Below are 18,917 nucleotides of genomic sequence, written 5' to 3' on the forward strand. Positions count from 1 at the left end.
TGAGTCATGGGTGTTATTTTTGGTCAAAAGATTCGTGTGAACTTTTCTCCTCTATTTTGAGTGCCTTGAAATGTACTACTTTTCTTTTTCTTTTTTTTTTCCTCTTTAAGGTATATGTCAAGGAATTAGATACCATATCAGAGCAGTCATGTTCTGGTTCCCAAAGTTATTGTTTTGGAGTTGAAGAGGCAGAAGGACTAAATAGACTGAACAGGGGGAAAAAAGGTGTGTTGACAAGAAACTCAGACTGTGAAATGTAAAATTACAATGCCCTCCCCGACCCGGCCCTTCCAGAGAGATCAGTTTCAAAGCTGGGTTACATTTACTAGAACCTAGCTGGGGGGTGCCTGGGGGCTCAGTCAGTTGAGCTTCCTACACTTGATTTCCGATCAGGTCATGATCCCAGGGTTGTGAGATCAAGCCCTGCATCAGGCTCTGTGCTAGGCATAGAGCCTGCTTGAAATTTTCTATCTCTTCCTCTCCCCTTGCTCACTCACTCACTCTCTCTCAAGTAAAAAAATAAATTAAAAACCTAGCTTACAGGCTGTGTGCTCCTCATTAGCCACCGTCCTACAGCTACTGTAGAGATTCCTGACTTCATTTTAGTAGATTTCTTTTCAGCTGCCTACAGGGTAAATAACTGTCCCCTCACTGGCTGTGCAGGTCACTGCTTCCTAAAGCAGCCCTGTCCGCGGCTTCCTGTCGCACTGGGACCTCTGATGTGTGTACCAGGAACCTGCCCCGTGCTAATGAGGGCTCCTGGAGCTCAGTGCTCTTCAAAGTGGGGCTCAGGGAGGACGCCAGGTGACAGGCTGTTGGCTTCTGGTCTGAGACAAAGCACAGAGACTGAGGAGGTGTTCGGAAACTCTTAGGGCAATTTGACAGCATGATTTTATGTCCCTTGAATCTAACGAACACTTGGGATTTCACCCTGACATCTTCTGAAGTTCATTTCTCTAGCAATTGGTTATTACTGTATTTTACAACAGTCCTGGTCTGCGTCAGGTTGGAGGTTGGGAACCGGCCCTTCGCCACTGACAGATGGGGTGTTACTGGTGCTGCCAACATCAGGGTCTTGCCCCTCCCTGAGGAGCTTGAGCCGCTATTGATCCAAAAAGGAAAGATTTTTTTTTTGGAGGGATAGGGGGGTGGTCTTTTATTAAATTTCCACTGATACTCCTTTTTTATTTTTAATTCTAATTTTTAAAACTTTTAATGCCAGTATAATTAACATGGAGTGGGATATTACTTTTGGGTGTACAGTAGTGATTCAACAATTCCATGCATTACTCTGTGTTCATCACGGTAAGTGTGCCCTGATCGCCTAGCCCTGCCCCACCAGCATTTTTCCGAGCACCTCTTCTGCCGGTTAAGAGGGGGCAGGTCCCGTGAAGGTGAATTTTGCTGTGTTTTCTGCAGAAGGGAGACACCACCCCCTGCCCGTCCCCAGGGCCTGTCTCCCCTGTGGCGGAGGGACTGTGTTCGCTGAGCTAATGTCTGGGATACGTCCTGGGGTTCTGTGCAAGGAAAGGAGAGGCAGCCCGCTCGAGATACCCTTGTGCTAAGGAAGGAGAGCTGTGGGCGGAGGGGAGGAGCCAGGAAAGGAAAATCAACAATTGAATCATTGCTCCACTGCCCCTCCTTGGGGTCAGCCTGTACTTGTGGCCTTGAGCTGCCACCAAAAGGAAACCTTTGGGGCGCCTGAGGGGCTCAGTCCATTAGGCATCCGACTTCAGGTCAGGTCATGATCACGGTCTGGGAGTTCAAGCCCCGCGTCAGGCTCTGCGGACAGCATGGAGCGTGGAACCTGCTTCGGATTGTGTGTCTCCCTCCCTCTCTCTGCCCTTCCCACACTCACACTCTGCCTCTCTCAAAAAGAAACATTAAAAAAAATTTTTTTAATGGAGATCTTTGATGTGATGGGACAGGGAGAGAGGGAAGCCAGTGCCGTTTCCTCCTGTCTGGGAGGCTCACGCTTACTCTCTCTGCTCTTTTAAGTCTTGGTTTAAATGTGGCCCTTTTTTCAGACAGTCTGTTCTGTCTGCCTCTCTCATTTTTCACCATAGCACTCATCATCCAACCCCGGGGTCATTATGTATTTTATTGCAATATAATGTAATTAATGTAATATCATCTATTAAAATGTACATTTACAAGGGCAAGGTGTTTTGTCCCTGTTGCTCACTGCTGTATCTTGAGAGTCCAAAACAGTGCATGGCCCATGCTAGGGGGTCAATAAATACTTGCCGTGAAAGTAAACGGATGAACGAGGAACAGTGAAGGGGCAGGATCACAAAGGAGCCGATTGTGTCTGAGGAGGCGTTCGGCCATGTCTACCCAGCTGTCCACCGAGTGGCTGAGCTGGAGCCACTGGACGGGCACAGTTGGAGGTCTGAGCACCCTTTACCCAGCACCTACTCTGCCAAGCACTGTGGTAGGTGTCCTATGTTCGTTATTCAGTTTAGGGGTCACATGACATATGTTTGGTTAGCTACACTTACAGATGGGAAACTCAAGAGGTTGAGGAACCCAGGTAAGTGGCAGGACTGGGATCCAGCTTCATCTGTCTGATTTCCACAAATTTCCAAAAATAGTCAATTGGTCATCATATCTCTCGTCTTTTTGTCTTTCACCTATAAGATGGGAATTTTCCTGGTAAGAATGGAAATCTGGGAAAATCAGAATGCAGTTATTATAAAATATGAGCTTTGCACGTATGTGGTTGGAAATTAGATCGCATTGTGGAGTAACACAGGGCTTGGTTAGATCCAGCCAGTGGGGGTGAGTCCCGTTTTCATGGAGGGCTCTGTGCTTAGTACTGGCTTCAGTGTTGGTACGTATTGTTGTTAGTCTAGATCCCCCCAGGCTGAGACCACAACCTCCAGACTCAGCATGTTGTCTCTCATTTAGAAAATATTTATGGCGCATCTACTAGGTGCTTGGGGTAGATCTACCCAGAGAACCGGGTTCCTTGCCCTTCATGGAACTTCTGTCTTTGTAGGGAGAAGGAGGCAGGAAATAAGTAGTCGGCAATAATCCATGACATAAATTACATGGTGTGTTAAGAGGTGGCTTGGATTATGAATGAAAAAAATAGTGTAGGGGAAGGGGCTTGGAAGATCAGGGTGGAAGCGAGCAGATTGCAGTGTTAGGTTGAGTGGTCCAGGAGGCTTTTGAACAAAGACTTGAAGACAGTGAGAGAGGGAGGAGCCAAGGGGTGTTCTGGAGGGAGAGCATTCCCATCAGAGAGTACAGAGCAACAGTGCAGGGATGGGAGCAAGCCTGATATGCTCGGGAACAGCGAGGGGGGGAGCTTGGCGGGGAGCTGAACTGGAGTCGGGGAGACCCTGAGGGCAGAGACAACCTGATACCCTAGCAGTAGGACATGGGAAATGAGCTAGAGTGCAGAGTCGGGGGGGGGGGGGGGCAAGCCAGGGTTTAATCTTCATATTCCCTCACCTTCATTCCCTTTTTAAAAGTACCTGACATAATTGAGTATTTTCATAAGTATTAGCATTTTTTAAACCAACTTTCCTTCCTTCCTTTCTTCTTTCTTTCTTCCTTCTTCTTCCTTCCTTCCCCTTCCTTCTTTCCTTTCCTTTCTTTTTCTTTCCTTTCCTTTCTTCCCTCCCCTCCCCTCCCCTCCCCTCCCCTCCTTTCCTCTTCCCTTCCCTCCCTTCCTTCTCTCTCTCTCTTTCTTTCTCTCTCTCTCTTCCCCAACCCCTCTTTCTTTTTTAAGTAGGCTCCACACCCCATGTGGGTCTTGAACTCATGACCCTGAGATCAAGAGTCACAAGTACTGACTGAGCCAGCCAGGGGCCCCTCAAAAGTATTAGCACTGAGCTTTCTGGAGATTTGGCCACAGCAGTCATACCAGTCCCCTAATGTTTCTGGATGTGGGTTTCATCAGCCATAACATGAAAGGAATCTTCTAGATAATCTTTAAAATCCCCTGTACAACTATTGCTGAATGACTCCCTGCCAGGAGTCATGTTCTCCTTGCTTGTTTCTTTCCCTTTTTCCTTCCTTCATTGACTCATCATGAGTCTTTAAAACATTTGCGGGAACCTGAGCCCTTCGTGGATGCTGAGGAAATAGCCAAATCTCTGCCCTCCCACGGCTTGAGGTCTTCTTGCTGAGGCTAGGTAAGGACGCTGTAGGCAAGGCGAGAATCAGAGCAAGTCACAGCCAGCAAAGTTCCAACAGTGTCCAGCCACGTGACAGCACCTCTGGGTGCAGGCCGCATGAAAGGGTCGTGAGGACCCCCATGAAAGGGTCGTGAGTGCAGTAAGAGGCGCTCATGTGCTCTGGGAAAGGGGGCGGTGATGGTGTGCATGAGGCCGGCTTGCGACGGGGAGGCTGATGAGTGGAGAGGCGTCCACGTGGGCCAGAGGGATCTGGGTCCGCGCCGGAGACACATCCTAGGGAAGGGGTGACATCCGGAAGCTGGTGCAACAGGACTAGAGGAGAAGAAGGAGGTGGGAAAACCAGCCCAGGACGCTGGTGGGTTGCCTCTGGACCCTGGTTTTTAAAGTGGTTGCTCAGCCCTCGACCCCTCTCTTGTGCCTCATTTCGTGATTGGTATCGTAGACATTGAGGCAGCAAAGAAAAGCTCATTAAACCAGTTCTATTTGAAGGGGAAGAACACTACCTAAACGAGGAAATTTGTGTGGTTGGCTCCACGTTCAGAACTGACCTCTATGTCCATTGCAAGATTTTGAGTGCAGAACCCTTAAAATTGTTTTCTGAACAGTCAAGTATGATTGACTCCTCAGTTACTTGTGTTGTGAAGTCCTTCTGGAGACAGAGCCATCCCCATGTCCAGGTTCACGGCCAACTTCATCTCCCTCCGTGCAGCTGTACTGGCTTGATTTGTACACTTGCTGCATTCACTTAAGCATTTACCCTAATGGGCTTTGTGTGGCGGTGCTGAGCCTGGACGCCAGCCTCTGTGAGCCTCACCGAGCCCCTCATTTACCCAGTCCTGTGTTTTCTCAACGTATTTCATAATATGTTGATATTTCCAGGCTAATCTTGCACAGCTACTGAGAGATTCTCAGGACCGAAATAAACATCTGGGAGAAGAAATTAAAGAACTTCAGCAAAGGCTTGCAGAAGTCCAGGGTGACAATAAGGTACCGTGAATATTTAAAGGGAAAAAGCTGTGCCGTGTAATTGTGCGCTAGAAGTTTATATAGAGCACATCAGAAAAATGTAGTGCAGCATTTGCTGAAAAATTTGTTATAGATTTTTACATTTGCAATGAAAATTCACAGTTTAGCATTTCTTATCTTTATTACATTGCCTTTGTGTGTGCGCGCACGCGTATGTGCGTGCTTCTGGGTTGCTCTAAAATATTGCCACGACCCGTTATGGAAGTTTCATTATGTTCAGCTTGGTGGTGAATAACATTGCAGTTGAGGGCAAAATAAAAACCCCAAACGCTATACTTTCCCCTTTCTACACAAATAATGGATTTGTGGCTCAGATGATTTGGAATTATTCACATTCAGTTTTGAATTTTAAGTAGTCATCCTACTAATTATGTTCACATAACCAATTTATTTTATTGCTAAATTTGGCAATTTGTATGGAACATTGCTCAAAATCCACTGCGTGGTATTAATCAAACTCCCCTGTTGGCAACGTTAATTATAAAATATGAACTCATAAACTCCAAACTGAATGTGTGCACTCCCTCTCCCAGCAGAAGCTATGAACAAAAGTACAACGGAGAGAAAGGAAGAGAAACTATCAAAGTTTAATTCTGTGCCCCCCCCCAAGCCCGCAAATAATTTTCTGTTTTGCCACAATAGATTGATTTTCAGCTCCTTGCCAGAGGCAGCTTTCCTGATAGAGATGGCCACTGGGGTTTCACTCATGAAAACAGCGTGGCAGGGAGTGCTTTCTTGGGAAATGTCTCTTAAATGTTACCAAATTTCTGTGACAACAGTGGTGGCATTCGCTGTTGTTGGGAGTTGTTGGTTATTGGAAGGCGCCATTTTGAAAGATGCTGGCTCATTAAAAAAATAAATGCACGAAGTGTCTGGGTTGTCTAGAGAATTTTTTTTTTTTTAGTTTATTTATTTATTTTGAGAGAGAGAGAGAGAAAGAGAGAGGGAGCTTGTGGGACAGGGCAGAGAGACAGAGAGAAAATCCCAAGCAGGCTCTATCAGTGCAGAGCCTGATGTGGGGCTCGGACTCATGAACCATGATATTATGACCTGAGCCACAGTTGGGTGCTAAACCCACTGAGCCACCCAGGAGCCCCTCCAGAGAATTCTTCATAACAAAACAGAGAGGGTTTTATGCTGCTGCTGCCTCGAGAGGCTCAGTCTGAGGCCCAAGTGGAAAGTCTTCCTCTGTAGGCTCATCTCCACTTAATCTGCCTTTAAGGTTTTTTTTTTTTCTTTTTGAAACCTCTTGGATTTAACATATATTTGAAAATTTAGGCTTTACTATTCTGGGTCATGAAATTGGGGGTGGGAGACAATACCTAAAGAAGGGTTCTAATTAACACTGGACAAGCTAGTCAGGCCTCTGGTGTGGTTTTATTCACCATTAAAAGGATTTAAGTTCTTTAACCTAGGTGTTTGGTCCATAATTGAAGGCCAGACCCTCTTAGTCACTTCCTCAAGTGGTCACAGCAGGACAGGGTTTTCTAGAGAATAAAATGAGATGTGTTTAATAGTTTCCTTTAAACCCATAAGAATATACAGGAATTTGGGAGACATGATAAATCCATGGAATACTAAAACATTTTGAAGATGTGATTTTTAGATTCGTGGTCCTTCTTGATTTTTTTTCTTATTTTATTTCTCCCCCCACCCCTTACATTAGCTACCCCCTCCCTCAACTTTCCTAAATATACTTCTGCTTATCTTTTGGTCACTTTTAGTTTTGTCACCTTTTAGACATGTGGTATTTTAGGGGGTCGATGTTTGCACCTGGTATTTCAAGGAAAAGGGAGGGCGTGTGTGTGTGTGGGTGTGTATGTACGCATGTGTGAGTGTGTGCAGGGCTCGGCGTGTGTACGTGCATGCGTGTGCAACACTGAGCACAGGACTGGAGCCCCTTTTGCATTGGCACAGTCCAAACTTGGTGATTTGTTTGTGCTCTGGGCCTTTATTCCGGTAGCCGGACACATTTATCAAGCTTTATTTTCATGCCCAAGGTTTGGAGTATAGTGACTCATATTCATGGCCTGTGAAGTAATCTGCCTGCCAAAAGGTGCGGGAAAGATGTTATAATGTTCAACAGACCCCCTACCTCAGTATCCAGCCTCTCCTCCTCCAAAAAGACAATTGCAGCGAGCCCCAGAGATTCCATTTATTCTCATGTGCATCTAAAGTTATAGGGCTGATTTATTTTCAGATCCCTGTGAGTCATAGCCACCTTCCCCCCCACCCCCACCCCCAGTCGTCAGCATTAGGGCCAGATTACTCATTCAATAATGACACCAGGCATCTTGGGAAATTCAGAGGTCCCTGTTCCTAGGTGCGTGGGGAAGAGTGGGTTAACCCTTTTTTTTTTAAGTTCATTATGTCACAAGCTGCTCCAAGTTTTCCATTGCCTTCCAAATCCAGTCCAACCTCCTTGCCATGGTGGGCTAGGCCCTCCAGTATTTGGCCCCTACTGATTTCTTCAGCCACATCTCTTGGCACTAGTCACCTCATGCTTCAGCTCAGCAGCACGAATTTCAGTCCCTTTGTTGAGCTATACTGCCTTGTGACTCAGGGCCTTTGCACCTGCTACTTGCTCTGTCTGGGATGCTCTTCCCTTTTACTTCCCTCACAAACTCCTGTTCATCTTTTAGGTATTAAGTTAAATGTAGCCTTCTTCGACTCTTAGGGGCAGGTCCTGTGCATGCCCACAGGGCTCTGCTTTTTCCCCTCTGCTTACTCTTATGTGACACCCTCACTTCCAAGAGAAAACTCTTTGCAGGCTGAATTCCTGACTGGCATTCTGCAGTATCGCTAAGAATTAGTGCTCCTAGTTCCTGATACATAAACAGTATTTAATAAATCTTTATTGAAGGAATGGAGTGGAATAAATGAACCAGTGAATGAATAAAATGAATGAAGGGAATGAAAAGAGCACTAAGGTTCAAGGAAGCGGAATAGGAAGACAAAAAGGAAAAAGAATACAAGAGAATATGCAGACTGAGAAAACTAGCCCTGGTTGTCATCAGTAACTCTGATGGTGGGGTGACAGTTTAGAAATTTGGAGAAAAGCACACTGTTTCATCTGAGTAAAAGCTTCACCAAACCAAACCCCAGGTACGAGACCTGGGGAAACCCTGGTGGAGAGAGCAGAGGGTCTGGGGCTGAGCCATGGTGGGCTCAGGGTGAGAATCCTGCGCGGAGGCCGGCTCAGGCCCATTAAAATCAAGAACTCTCAGTAACTGCTGTTGGACTCCTGACTCCTCCCCCCACCCAATTCCAAACAGAAGGGCCCATGGCATCATTTTATGAGCAACTGTTAGAGTAGAGGATTTTTATCTCCAAGTTGCCATTTTAACTGATGACCCTTATGCATATTTTGGGAAGCCCAGATTCTAGATGTTAAGTACATTTAAGAAACAAGGTGATAGGAAATTACTTGCTTTGGATATTTTAAGGTAGACTAATTTTTCCATTTGTTCAGCTAGAGCCTTGTAACCCTATGTGCCATAAAGCATTTTCAAACAGCCTCTTGAAAGATTTGTTGCCACCCCTGGCCTAGAAGCAGCTTAGCCCTCCCATGGGGCTGAGAGGGTGGGGGATTCTGTGATAGGGTGGGGGCCCCCTGATCAAACACCACCTGCCGTCTCTCTGACCTGTGCCCAAGAATTTCTTGGGGCCCCTGGATGGATGCAAACCCCTCATCGGAGCTTGAAGAAAGGTGTGAAAAGGGAAACCTAGCAGACACCCTCCATTTCCCTGATAATTCTAGTTCTGAAAGGTTAATGAGGAAAGAGGAAGCACGTGGAGAAGGGAGGCCTCATACTCCCGCAGATCACCCTGGGAAAGGCTTTTCATGGGTGGTAGAGTGCCCTGGGCTCCCAGTGTGTCCGTCTGTCTCCTGATGAGGAAAGAGCCAGACGATGCCGGGGCCTCCCGTCTAAAAAAGCAGCCTGCTGTGCGAACAGAGCTTTCCTTCTCACCTCAGAGGTCTGCCTACTTCCCTTCTGAGCATTAAGAAAAGAGTGGATTCAGAGAGAGGGGGCCAGGAGGAAGGAGGGGTTCTCTGAGAACTTAAGGATTAGTGAGAGGCAGTCGGCTAATGCAGCAGAGCACAGTTGGATTGGATAGCTGGTAGACCAGCTCTCTAAGAGAGTTAGCCTGCCTGAGCGTGCTTTGCCAGTTTCCAGGACAAATAACGAGGCCACCAAAGCGAAGGCACTGAGCTGGCAGTTGGAAAGATCGGCCCTCCTAGAAAGGCCAGCTCCCGCCTTGCCACTGTCTAGTGGTGTCAAGAAATACAGTCCAAGGGGTCCAACTTTGGAAACTATGAGGCGCAGGTTTATTTTCTAGCTCTGCCAGTTATTGTTTTAGGGCCTGGAGCAAGTCAGCTTTCTCTCCTGGCCTCAGTTGCCTCATCTGGAAAATGGGAGTAGTCATACCCCTCATAGAACTGTTGTTTGGTTTTATCATTTATTCATCAGTATGTGATTGGGGAATTGCTCCATCCTGCTTGATGTTCCAGCAGCTGTGGATACTTCAAGGAATGAGAAAGTTAAGGCCCCCATTCTTGTAGAGCTCATGTTCTAGATGGGGAGACATACAGTAAGAAAATAAAATATGCAAGATCATCGGACAGTGGTTAGTGCTGGGAAGAAAAGAAATCAGGGCAGTGAGATTTAACGTGTGTGTGTGTTACACTCCGTGTTTGTAAAGGGTGTGGCACCCAGTAAAGTGTTCCATGAAGAGCAAGTGTTGCTGGTAACTTAGCACGACCCGGGGCCAGATTGGCTGACAGGTTTTTTTTTTTTGCAAGTATTCTACCAGGAAGCTCAGCGTCTTCCTTTCTGTTGACCCACGGCTCCCAGTGCACTGTGTACGTGCCTCCCAGTGGAGACAGAAACCATGGTATGTTCCAGAGCATGGCATCTGGAAGGTGGATCCCCAAAACTCAGCACTTCTGGGAGCCACCCCGGACTTTGCCAGCACCAAGCATTACTGCTTTGGTGCAGAGCTCCTGGTCGTTGGGGTTCTTGTGCCCCTTGTAGGGTAAACACCTAAGAGAATATGCCAGGAACAAGAACTCAGGTTCCTGGGGAGAACGTGGTTTTCTTGTCCATTTGCTTTTATTTTTCTTCATTTTATAGATCATGGCACTCGGGTGCAGAACAGTAACGCAGTGTGAGTGCGCATGAGCGAGGAGATGCAGGTGGACAGTGGCGCCCAGCAGTGTTCTGCATCCACATTTCCTGGGCCCCCGCTGGCCGCTTTAAATTTAGCTGTTTGTCATATTGCATAGACACAAGGTTCTGCCCTTAGTAATGAGCTTTATGTTACACCAGCTGACGGCCTTTAAGCACCTCTGTTTTATCTGGCGTTGGCACCATAAAAATATAGAGCCCTTCTGTGAACATACCTCTATTGACGTGGGACTCTTGGATGGATTCAGAGAGCAAACCAATTAAGTCAAAGCCACGAGCCAATAAAGACAGACCAATGAGCATGCAGGTGACTAATTAAAGTATACTTTGTTTTAAAAAACAACAGAGTGCTCAGCTGTGGCTGTTTGTAATGGTCCGGGATGAGGAACCAGAGAGCTCTTTGTAACCTGTTCCTCTTTATGCTTCAGAGGACCAGAGCGATGTCCTAGGCCGTAGGAAACCCAAACGCAGAGAGCACGCTAATGGAAAGCTCTTGCCTTGGGGCATTATAGAAATTAATTACAAAGAATTAAGCTGCGTGATAGGAGCCCTTGACCTGCCTCGGCCCCAGCATATCTTGCTCTAACTGGGATCTTGAATGTGAACTGGAGGCGACACTCAGTTCAGCAACAGCTGATTCCCTCATGTTCAAGGTTCCCTCATGTTTTTCTGTCAGATCAAGTAGACACATTTGGTCTCAGAGACTGTATTTGAACCCCTGCTGCCTTATATGAGCGAGGAGCTTGGGTGGCCCTTTGGCCATTGGTTTTGAACAATCATCCCGTAGACCGTGCCTTTGTTGTTACTCTTTAGTAGAGAGCTGTCTCATTTTCCAGTCCACCGTATCCAAACTACACTGAACTACAAAGATACTGAACCAGACTTAAAACTGCTTGGTGGGACTCTATAAAGATGGTGGCTCTGAGGGGCGCCTGGGTGGCTCAATTGGTCAAGTGTCTGACTTCGGCTCAGGTCATGATCTCGTGGTTCATGGGTTCGAGCCCCACATCGGGCTCTGTGCTGACAGCTAGCTCAGAGCCTGGAGCCTGTCTTCAGATTCTGTGTCTCCCACTCTCTCTTACCCTTTCCTGCTCGTGCTGTCTCTCTGACTCTCAAAAATAAATAAAAAACATAAAAAAAAAAAAAGATGGTGTCTCCGAGGCTAATCTGTGCGGAAGTGTCTGAAGGAAATTCAGGGGCTTCCTAACTGTGTGATCTCGGGCCAGTTGCTTGACTTCTCTGTGTCACACTTATTCTCATGTGGACGGTGGAGATACCAGTAGTACTGGCCTTGCCGGGGAGGGTTCAGTTCAAGTCATTTCAACACCTCGTTTTGAGGACCCAACTATATGCTCCAAAGACAGGGCAGCAAATAGGGAGTCCCTGCTTCCACGAGCCTTCCATTCTAGTAGGGAGAGATGAACAGTCACCAAATAAACAAATACACTGTATTTCAGATTCTGAGTTGCAGCTTTTCACATTTGAACAGCTCTGATATACAGTCAGCGGTATCGTGTTGTTACGACTGACAGTTTTCATTCTTCTTTAGAGGCACATCATGGTGGGTCTTCAGAGTTGATGGTGTTTTATATTTGATGGACTACAGAATGAGATGTCAGAGCGCTGTGGAGTACAGCCTGGGCAGAAAGGGGGCACTGTTTATACCGGGTGGTCGGGGAAGGCATATCTGCTCACATGCCCATGTGAAGGGCGTGGGGTGGGAGGTGGTCACGTAGCCGAGGGATGAGGTGCAGAAGCCCGAGGCAGGAGAAAGCTTGGGATGATAGTGTCTTGCCAAGGAGGCCATTGCACCTCTTAGGAGAATCCAAGATGAAAAGTAATACAAACACTTGACACAGAACAGGCTCCGTTGGGGGACCCTGTGCAACGGTTGTCTTAGCTGTTGTAGAGAGAGCCAGCACCGCATCAACTTCCGAACCCGAGGCTGCCAGCTGGGGCTGACCCCCGGCCCTGCCGTGTACAAGAGTGGCAATGTGGGCAGGTCACCTCACCCCATGTGAAGGTGGGGATACACAGGACCTCACCGGGGGCCCGTCGGAGTTAACTAGGTTCATGTGTGTAAGCACCTAGGCTGGGAAGGGCTTCACCTGTGTTTGCTCTAGATCTGAGGAGACTAAAATCTTCGGAGAGCGGGCACTGTGGCCCACTGACCGGAGCATGGGCTCCAGTGGGCACCTCAGCCTCACAGCCTGTGTCAGCCTCTCTGGTGGCGGGGTGGGGGGGGGGGGGGGGGGGAAGGATCCTTCCTGTAGGGACACGACAGTGTCTGTCTCCTGAACTTGTGAGAAGCATTGAACAAAGCAATATTCGAGGACCCCTGGGGTTAGCCAGACGTCACCCTGGGTGCTGGGTATTCCAGTGTGTGTGATAGGGCAGAGCTGATGGTAGGGAAGGCGCAAGCAAGATCATCTCTGGCACGTACAATGAAGACAGTGGGTACAATGAAGACAGTGGGGCAGGGGGTGTGAGGGAGAGCCATGTAGGGGTGAACAGCTCCAGCAGTGGTATCACTGGAAAACTTCACAGAGGGCATGGCATTTGATTTGAGACTTGAGAAAGAAGAAAGGAGTAGGTTTGGGACAGACCAAGAGGATGTGCAAAGGCCCGGAGGCAGGCACCGGCCTGTGTGTTGAAGGCATTGAAAGGAAGCCAGCCAGGCTGGAGCACAGTTAGAAAAGGAAAGTGGCTGGAGATGGAGTCAGGAGGCAGATGGGAGCCGCTCACGTCCTCATGTCATGCCTCATCATCCCACTAAAATCTTCGGCGTCTGCTCCAGGGCTGTGAAGAGCCACTGAAGCTATGATGCATAAGACAAGCGTCTACCACGTTGTTGGGTGCTCTCCTTGGGTGCTGGCTAACTGGGAGATATTGATATACATAGTGTTGGGAGGAAGACAGTGAAAAAAAAAAATATATATATATATTTAGTGACAGAATTTTTTTGTTTAAAGCTAGAACTGGATTGTCATACAGATCAAGGAATTTGGACTCTGATAATACATAAAAGAGTTGCCTACTGGAGCCTTTTTAAGGGATTATGTCCAGTTTTATCGAGAGTATTTCAAAAGGTCAGGGGGCAGTTGGAGAGCATATGGAGAAAACCAACAGGAAAAGTAAAGATAGGCAGGGCCTTGTTTATCAGGCCGCCCTGCACAGCACCACGCCAGGTGAATGTTTCCCAAGTGCCTTGCGGCGCTGACCTCTCCCTAAGTGTGTTATTTGCCACAGTCACGGAGCTGGGGGTGAGGAAGGGCCAGCCTCCACTTCCTGTGAGCAGTTCTGTCATCTGACCATCGGGCACCCCGGGCAAACGGAGAGTCGCTGCATCAGAACTGTACCCGTCCCAGCTCAGGCTGGGGATTATACTCTTAAAGCTCTTTGGAGAGTTACATCAGCCATGATAATTGCATTGTGTCTTCATGTTGTGGGATAGAGACCCCCTACCCCCTCCCCCGACCCAGAGCTGGCATTGTGCAGTGCGCAGGATGGGCAGACGTATGTAGCTGTCGTATCTACAAAATAGCTCTTATCCTTACTATAAACTGAAGGTGTTCCCCCCCAAAAAATTCATATTTTGAAACCTAACCCTCAATATGATGGGATCTGGAGGTGGGCCTTTGGGGGATGAGCACATTAAGATGGCACTCATGGACGGGATTAATGCCCTCATAAAAGAGACCCCCAAAGAGCTCTTTTTGCCTCCTGCAGATACAGCCAGAACATGGCTATCTGTGAATGAGGAAGCAGGCTCCCACCAGAAACTAAATCCCCTCCTGCCTGGAGCTTGGGCTTCCTGGCGTCCAGAACTATGAGAAATGCGCTCCTGTTGTTCACAGGCCTCCCACACTGTGGCCTCCTGTTAGAGCAGTGCGAACAGACCAAGGCAGGAATTGGTACCAAGAAGTAGGCTGTTGTTATGATGAACATCTAGATGTGGAAGTGAATGTGGAACTGTGTAATGGGTAGGGCTGGGTGAGTTTGCAGGTGTGTGCTAGCGAGCGCCTACGTTGCTGTGAATGGACCACCAAGGGCGATTCTGGTGACGGCTCAGGAAGAAAAGGGGAGAGCTGCAGAGAAAGCCTGCATCTTCCTGGAGAATGCCAAAGTAATCCTGAGCAGAAGGTTGGTGGAAATGCAGACAATGAAGGCCATGGAGGGCGTATTAGAAACTGGAGGGAAGGCCTTCCTTGTTTTGAAGTAGCCAAGAACTTGGCTAAACCGTGTTTGAATCCATTGTTTTATGGAAGGTAGAACTTGTGAGCAATGAAATTGGATATTTAGCTGAGACCTCTAAGCAAAGCGTCAGAGACATGGCTTGGTTTTTCCTGATTGCTTATAAAATATAACAAGAGAGAAATGATTTGAAGATGAAATTGTTAAGCAAAAATTCATTCATAAATGTATATTTCCATCTAAACCAGAACTTAAAGATTTGGACAGTCCTCAGCCTGTCTATATTGCCAAAGAGAGAGAGAGAGAGAGACGACTGAGCATGTGGCCAGGTGACCATTTGATAAGATTAGTCCTGATCAGCCATCTTGGGCAGAGGCCAGATGCTGTTCTTCACAACAATGGGAGAATGACCACGAAGGCAAATTGGAGGTCACCACGTCTCCCTGGTGTGTGGGGACCTGGAGTTCACAGCAGCCTACACCTGGTTATAGAGCATGGGGCCTCCAAGAACTGCAGGGTCAGCAGAGAGGCACTGGGGGCTGTCCCACCAAGTCACAGGGTCACAGGAATGACTTGCCATCCCATTGGGTCCACAGGCAGAGCATCAAGCCAGAAAGGATTATCCTTGAGCCTTAAGCTTTAACATTGTTTGCTCCATTGGGTCACCTGGACCTGTCACCCCTTTCTTCCTTCCTGTTCCTCCCTTTTGGAATGGGAATGTCTAGCCTGTGCCTGTCCCTCCGTTGTATCGTGGAAGCACATAGCTTGTCCGGTTTCATGGGCTCACAGTTGGAGGAGTTTGTCTCATGTCTGATCATACCTGGAGTCTCACCCGTATCTGATTTTAAGGAGGCTTTGGACTTTAGAGTTCATGCCTGAATGAGTTAAGACTTTGGGGGCTGCTGGGATGGAATCAATATATTACATATGTGAAAGAACATGAATTCTAAGGAATCAGGGATGGACTATTACAAATATTACAGACTGAATAGTTGTGTCCCCCTCCCTTCCCCCCCACTCCGCCATCCAAAATGTATATGTTGAGATTCTAACCGTCAATGGGATGGTATTGGGAGGCGGGGCTTTTGAGACATGATTGGGTCATGAGGGTGGAGCCCTCCTGACCGGGACCAGTGTCCTTATAAAAGAGGCCCCCACGGCTCTGTCATCTCCATCACCACGTGAGGACACAGCAAGAAGATGGTCATCTGTGAACCAGGAAGCAGACACCAAGCCTGCCTCCGCCGTGATCCAGGACTCGTGGTCTCTAGAACCACAAGAAATAAATGTTTGTTGTGTATAAGCCGCCAGTCTATGGAGGTCTGCAGCCTGGATGCAGTGAGACAATCCCCATTTAAAAAACAACAACAACAGATGTCCCCTGGGACCCAGCAAAGGTTGGGTGACTTGCTAAGGGTGCATGGCGAGGATTAGCAGCATCTGGATCTGAACATGGGTGACACCCAGAAACGGCAGCCACGCCTGCCTCTGGCTACCTCTTCCTGTCTTTTGGAGGAAACGGATTCGGGCAAGTGAAAACTGGGTAAGGAGAGGATGTGGAGGGCCATAGGGCTGAAGCCTGAGAAGAGATCACGGAAAAGAGTGAGTCGCTCCGACTGGAAGGACGACCAGAGTTTGAAGGGCGTCTCACTGGCGGAGGAATCAGACCCAGTGGGCAGAGTGGGGAAAGGGCACCCAAGAGTCATTTTACCATATGGTTTTGTGGCCACGTCCCCAGCCACATCCCAGCTGCAGCTGCTTCTCGTCCACAGGCTGACGACTCACACCCATAATTCATTCATAAACCTTTATTTCCATCTAAATCAGCAAATGAATACATCTTTTGGTGGCAGGCATGCACCTTGCAGAGCAGCAATCCACTTCGGGGGCTGGCTCAGGGAGGCTGGCAGGGGGGTTTGGGAGAGTTAAGTGCCCTGAGTAGTTGCAACAAAATAGCCATTTCCAAGGTGGGAAATCAACATCATTGCCTGCAGTGTACTGATAAGGTTGGCTCCGGAGTCCCACTTCCTCCAGCTTGAAGGAAAGACTGGACTTCCCCAGCCCACGAGCGTGTGGGTAAACTCACCTGGAGGATGACAATGACACTCGTAATAATCGTAATAACAGCTAACACTTCTTGCACACTTCTGATGTTACGGGGCCGTGCTAAGTATCACAGAGAAATCCCATCCTCTCTCAGGATTAGGTTCCGAAGTCAGCCTGTGAGTAGCAAAAACTTGTGTCTAGCCACAGCCCCTCCCCATAGTCCCTGAAATTGTCCATCAAGTTCAGGCACATGGCATTTATGTTTCCGAACAGGGTGTTATGTATGCAGAGGAACAAGGCGATTGTGCCTGAATGTATTATCAGGCACTCCCCCGCCTCCCTCTGTCCGGGACTTTGACAGGAGGTGGGTAGTCACCCAACTTAAAACTTATTTCTCTCTCATCCTCTCTTCCTCCTCTTTTTTCTTCCTCTTCTCTTTTTGCCAAGGACGTGTGTTTGAGCCCCTAAGTGAAACACTCACCTAAAGCAACTCTGTTCCTTCTCACTGCATGCGTATAGCAACGCAAGCTGTACTATTACTGTTGTGTTGTTTCAGCACAAGATACTGCAGCCCCAGGAGGTTCGGGCGGTGTCAAGGTTGCACAGCTAGCGGACTGCGAAGCCAGGACCCAGACCCCAACCAAGGCGGACCGCAGAGCCCACGAGCCTAGCACCCTGGAAGGCGGGAGAACTCTTCCTCTGGCATCCCTATCACAATCCCCTCCTTAGGCCCCTTGCACTTGAGTTTCAGACCAACTAATGATCCAGCTATTACGTTTGGACCTCCCTTTTTAAAAAAAATGTTTTTTAACATTTATTTGTTTTTGAGAGACAGAGCGTGAGCAGGGGAGGGTCAGAGAGAGAAGGAGACACAGAATCTGAAACAGGCTCCAGGCTCTGAGCTGTCAGCCTAGAGTCTGACGCGGGGCTCGAACTCATGAACCGTAAGATCATGACCTGAGCCAAAGTCGGACACTTCACTGACTGAGCCACCCAAGCACCCCATGGACCTCACTTTAAAAAACCAAATGTTTCAACCATTTCAGCCCTGCAATTTAATACACAATATTGTATGCATATTAAACACCAAATGATTGTTAACATATTTATTGAAGCTTAACAGGCATCCGGCGTATAAAAGATGACTCTCTTATATGGCTGTCAGATCTCAATAAACATGTTTAATAATTAATTGGCATTAAGCAAACATAATTGTGTGCTTCTAAATTAGGTGTTCAGTGAAGCATACTGCAAACGGAAAACCACTGTAGTGTTCTATTACTTAAAGTTCAGGCTGTCAGCCTGGCTTTTCACACATCTAGAGAAGCACCTCCTCCGAAGCTGGGTCAAAGGCCGCCTGTTGCCTCAGGCCAAAAAAGGCACAAGCCTTCTTGCTCCTAGACCCTTTGCTCTGAGAAATGTTTCCCGTTTGGTTAGCTGTTTGTCTTTCTGTATGCCCACCCGGGGTTCCGAAAGTTCCCAGGCACAGAGCTGTGTGATGTAAAAGATGGCTTCACAGGCCAGCTTTCCGCTGAATTAACCAGTTCGCCGGAAACTCCGCTTCCCCTAATACACGCGATTCTCATTATTTGCTATTGTTCTGCCCTCTAAATTCTCTACAAACAGGGAATTAGTAAATACGGAACCATCGCTCCTAGGGGAGACACTAGACTAGGTTCCTTTGAGCCTCTGGCCACAATGGTTTGGTTTTTTTTTTAATCATTTCTGTGTGCTTCTGTTTAAAGCCACCTTATTTAGTTTACAGTGTTAATTCTTTAACATTGAACTTGGGGCCTGTCGTATTGTATGTAACTCATGCTTGACACATATTCTCCGACAGGCGCCTCACAGCCTTCTGGTGCGTAGGAACACTAGACAGCCCTTCAGCACAATGCATCTTAAATAGCAAAACACCAACAAAACCCACGAAGGAATGAACAGTCACGGCACTAAATACACCATGAAAAGGATATTTGTTCACAGCACGAGGACGGAAATAAGAAGGCACTACACCTTGCCTTGTTCTTCCTCAACCAGGAATGCGCCTGTTGGATGATTCACGCTTTTTGCAACTCTGCACTTATCTGCACATGTCTGCCCATGACGCAGAAGCACCATGCATGTTGATTTTGAGATTACAAATAGGTTTGCAGTAGCAAATTCACAAATGCAGGCCCTCGAGGAATGAGGATCCACTGGAAGCAGATTCCGTTAAGCACAGCCATCTGGATACCTAAGGCCATACGTCTTCCTCCAGCTCTTTGTACAAACTGCCTGGAGCATTGCTCAGTGTCGGTGATGCCTTAGGTCATAG

General features: G+C 47.7%; 1 protein-coding gene across 3 annotated transcripts in view; it reads left to right on the forward strand.

Moving 5' to 3' along the window:
- CCDC149 (coiled-coil domain containing 149) overlaps window positions 1-18,917 on the forward strand; it is a 65,997-nt gene that overhangs the window by 11,910 nt on the left and 35,170 nt on the right. For 2 of the 3 annotated variants that reach the window (XM_029948019.1, XM_029948029.1), the window contains exon 3: window positions 5,028-5,135. The exons of the other annotated variant lie outside the window; for it this stretch is intronic. In XM_029948019.1, coding sequence (XP_029803879.1) covers window positions 5,028-5,135 — 108 coding nt within the window. The remainder of the gene's footprint in view (window positions 1-5,027; window positions 5,136-18,917) is intronic. 3 annotated transcript variants of the gene reach the window in all.

This window comes from Suricata suricatta, chromosome 1, assembly GCF_006229205.1.
Source record: "Suricata suricatta isolate VVHF042 chromosome 1, meerkat_22Aug2017_6uvM2_HiC, whole genome shotgun sequence".
Classification (NCBI taxonomy): domain Eukaryota; kingdom Metazoa; phylum Chordata; class Mammalia; order Carnivora; family Herpestidae; genus Suricata; species Suricata suricatta.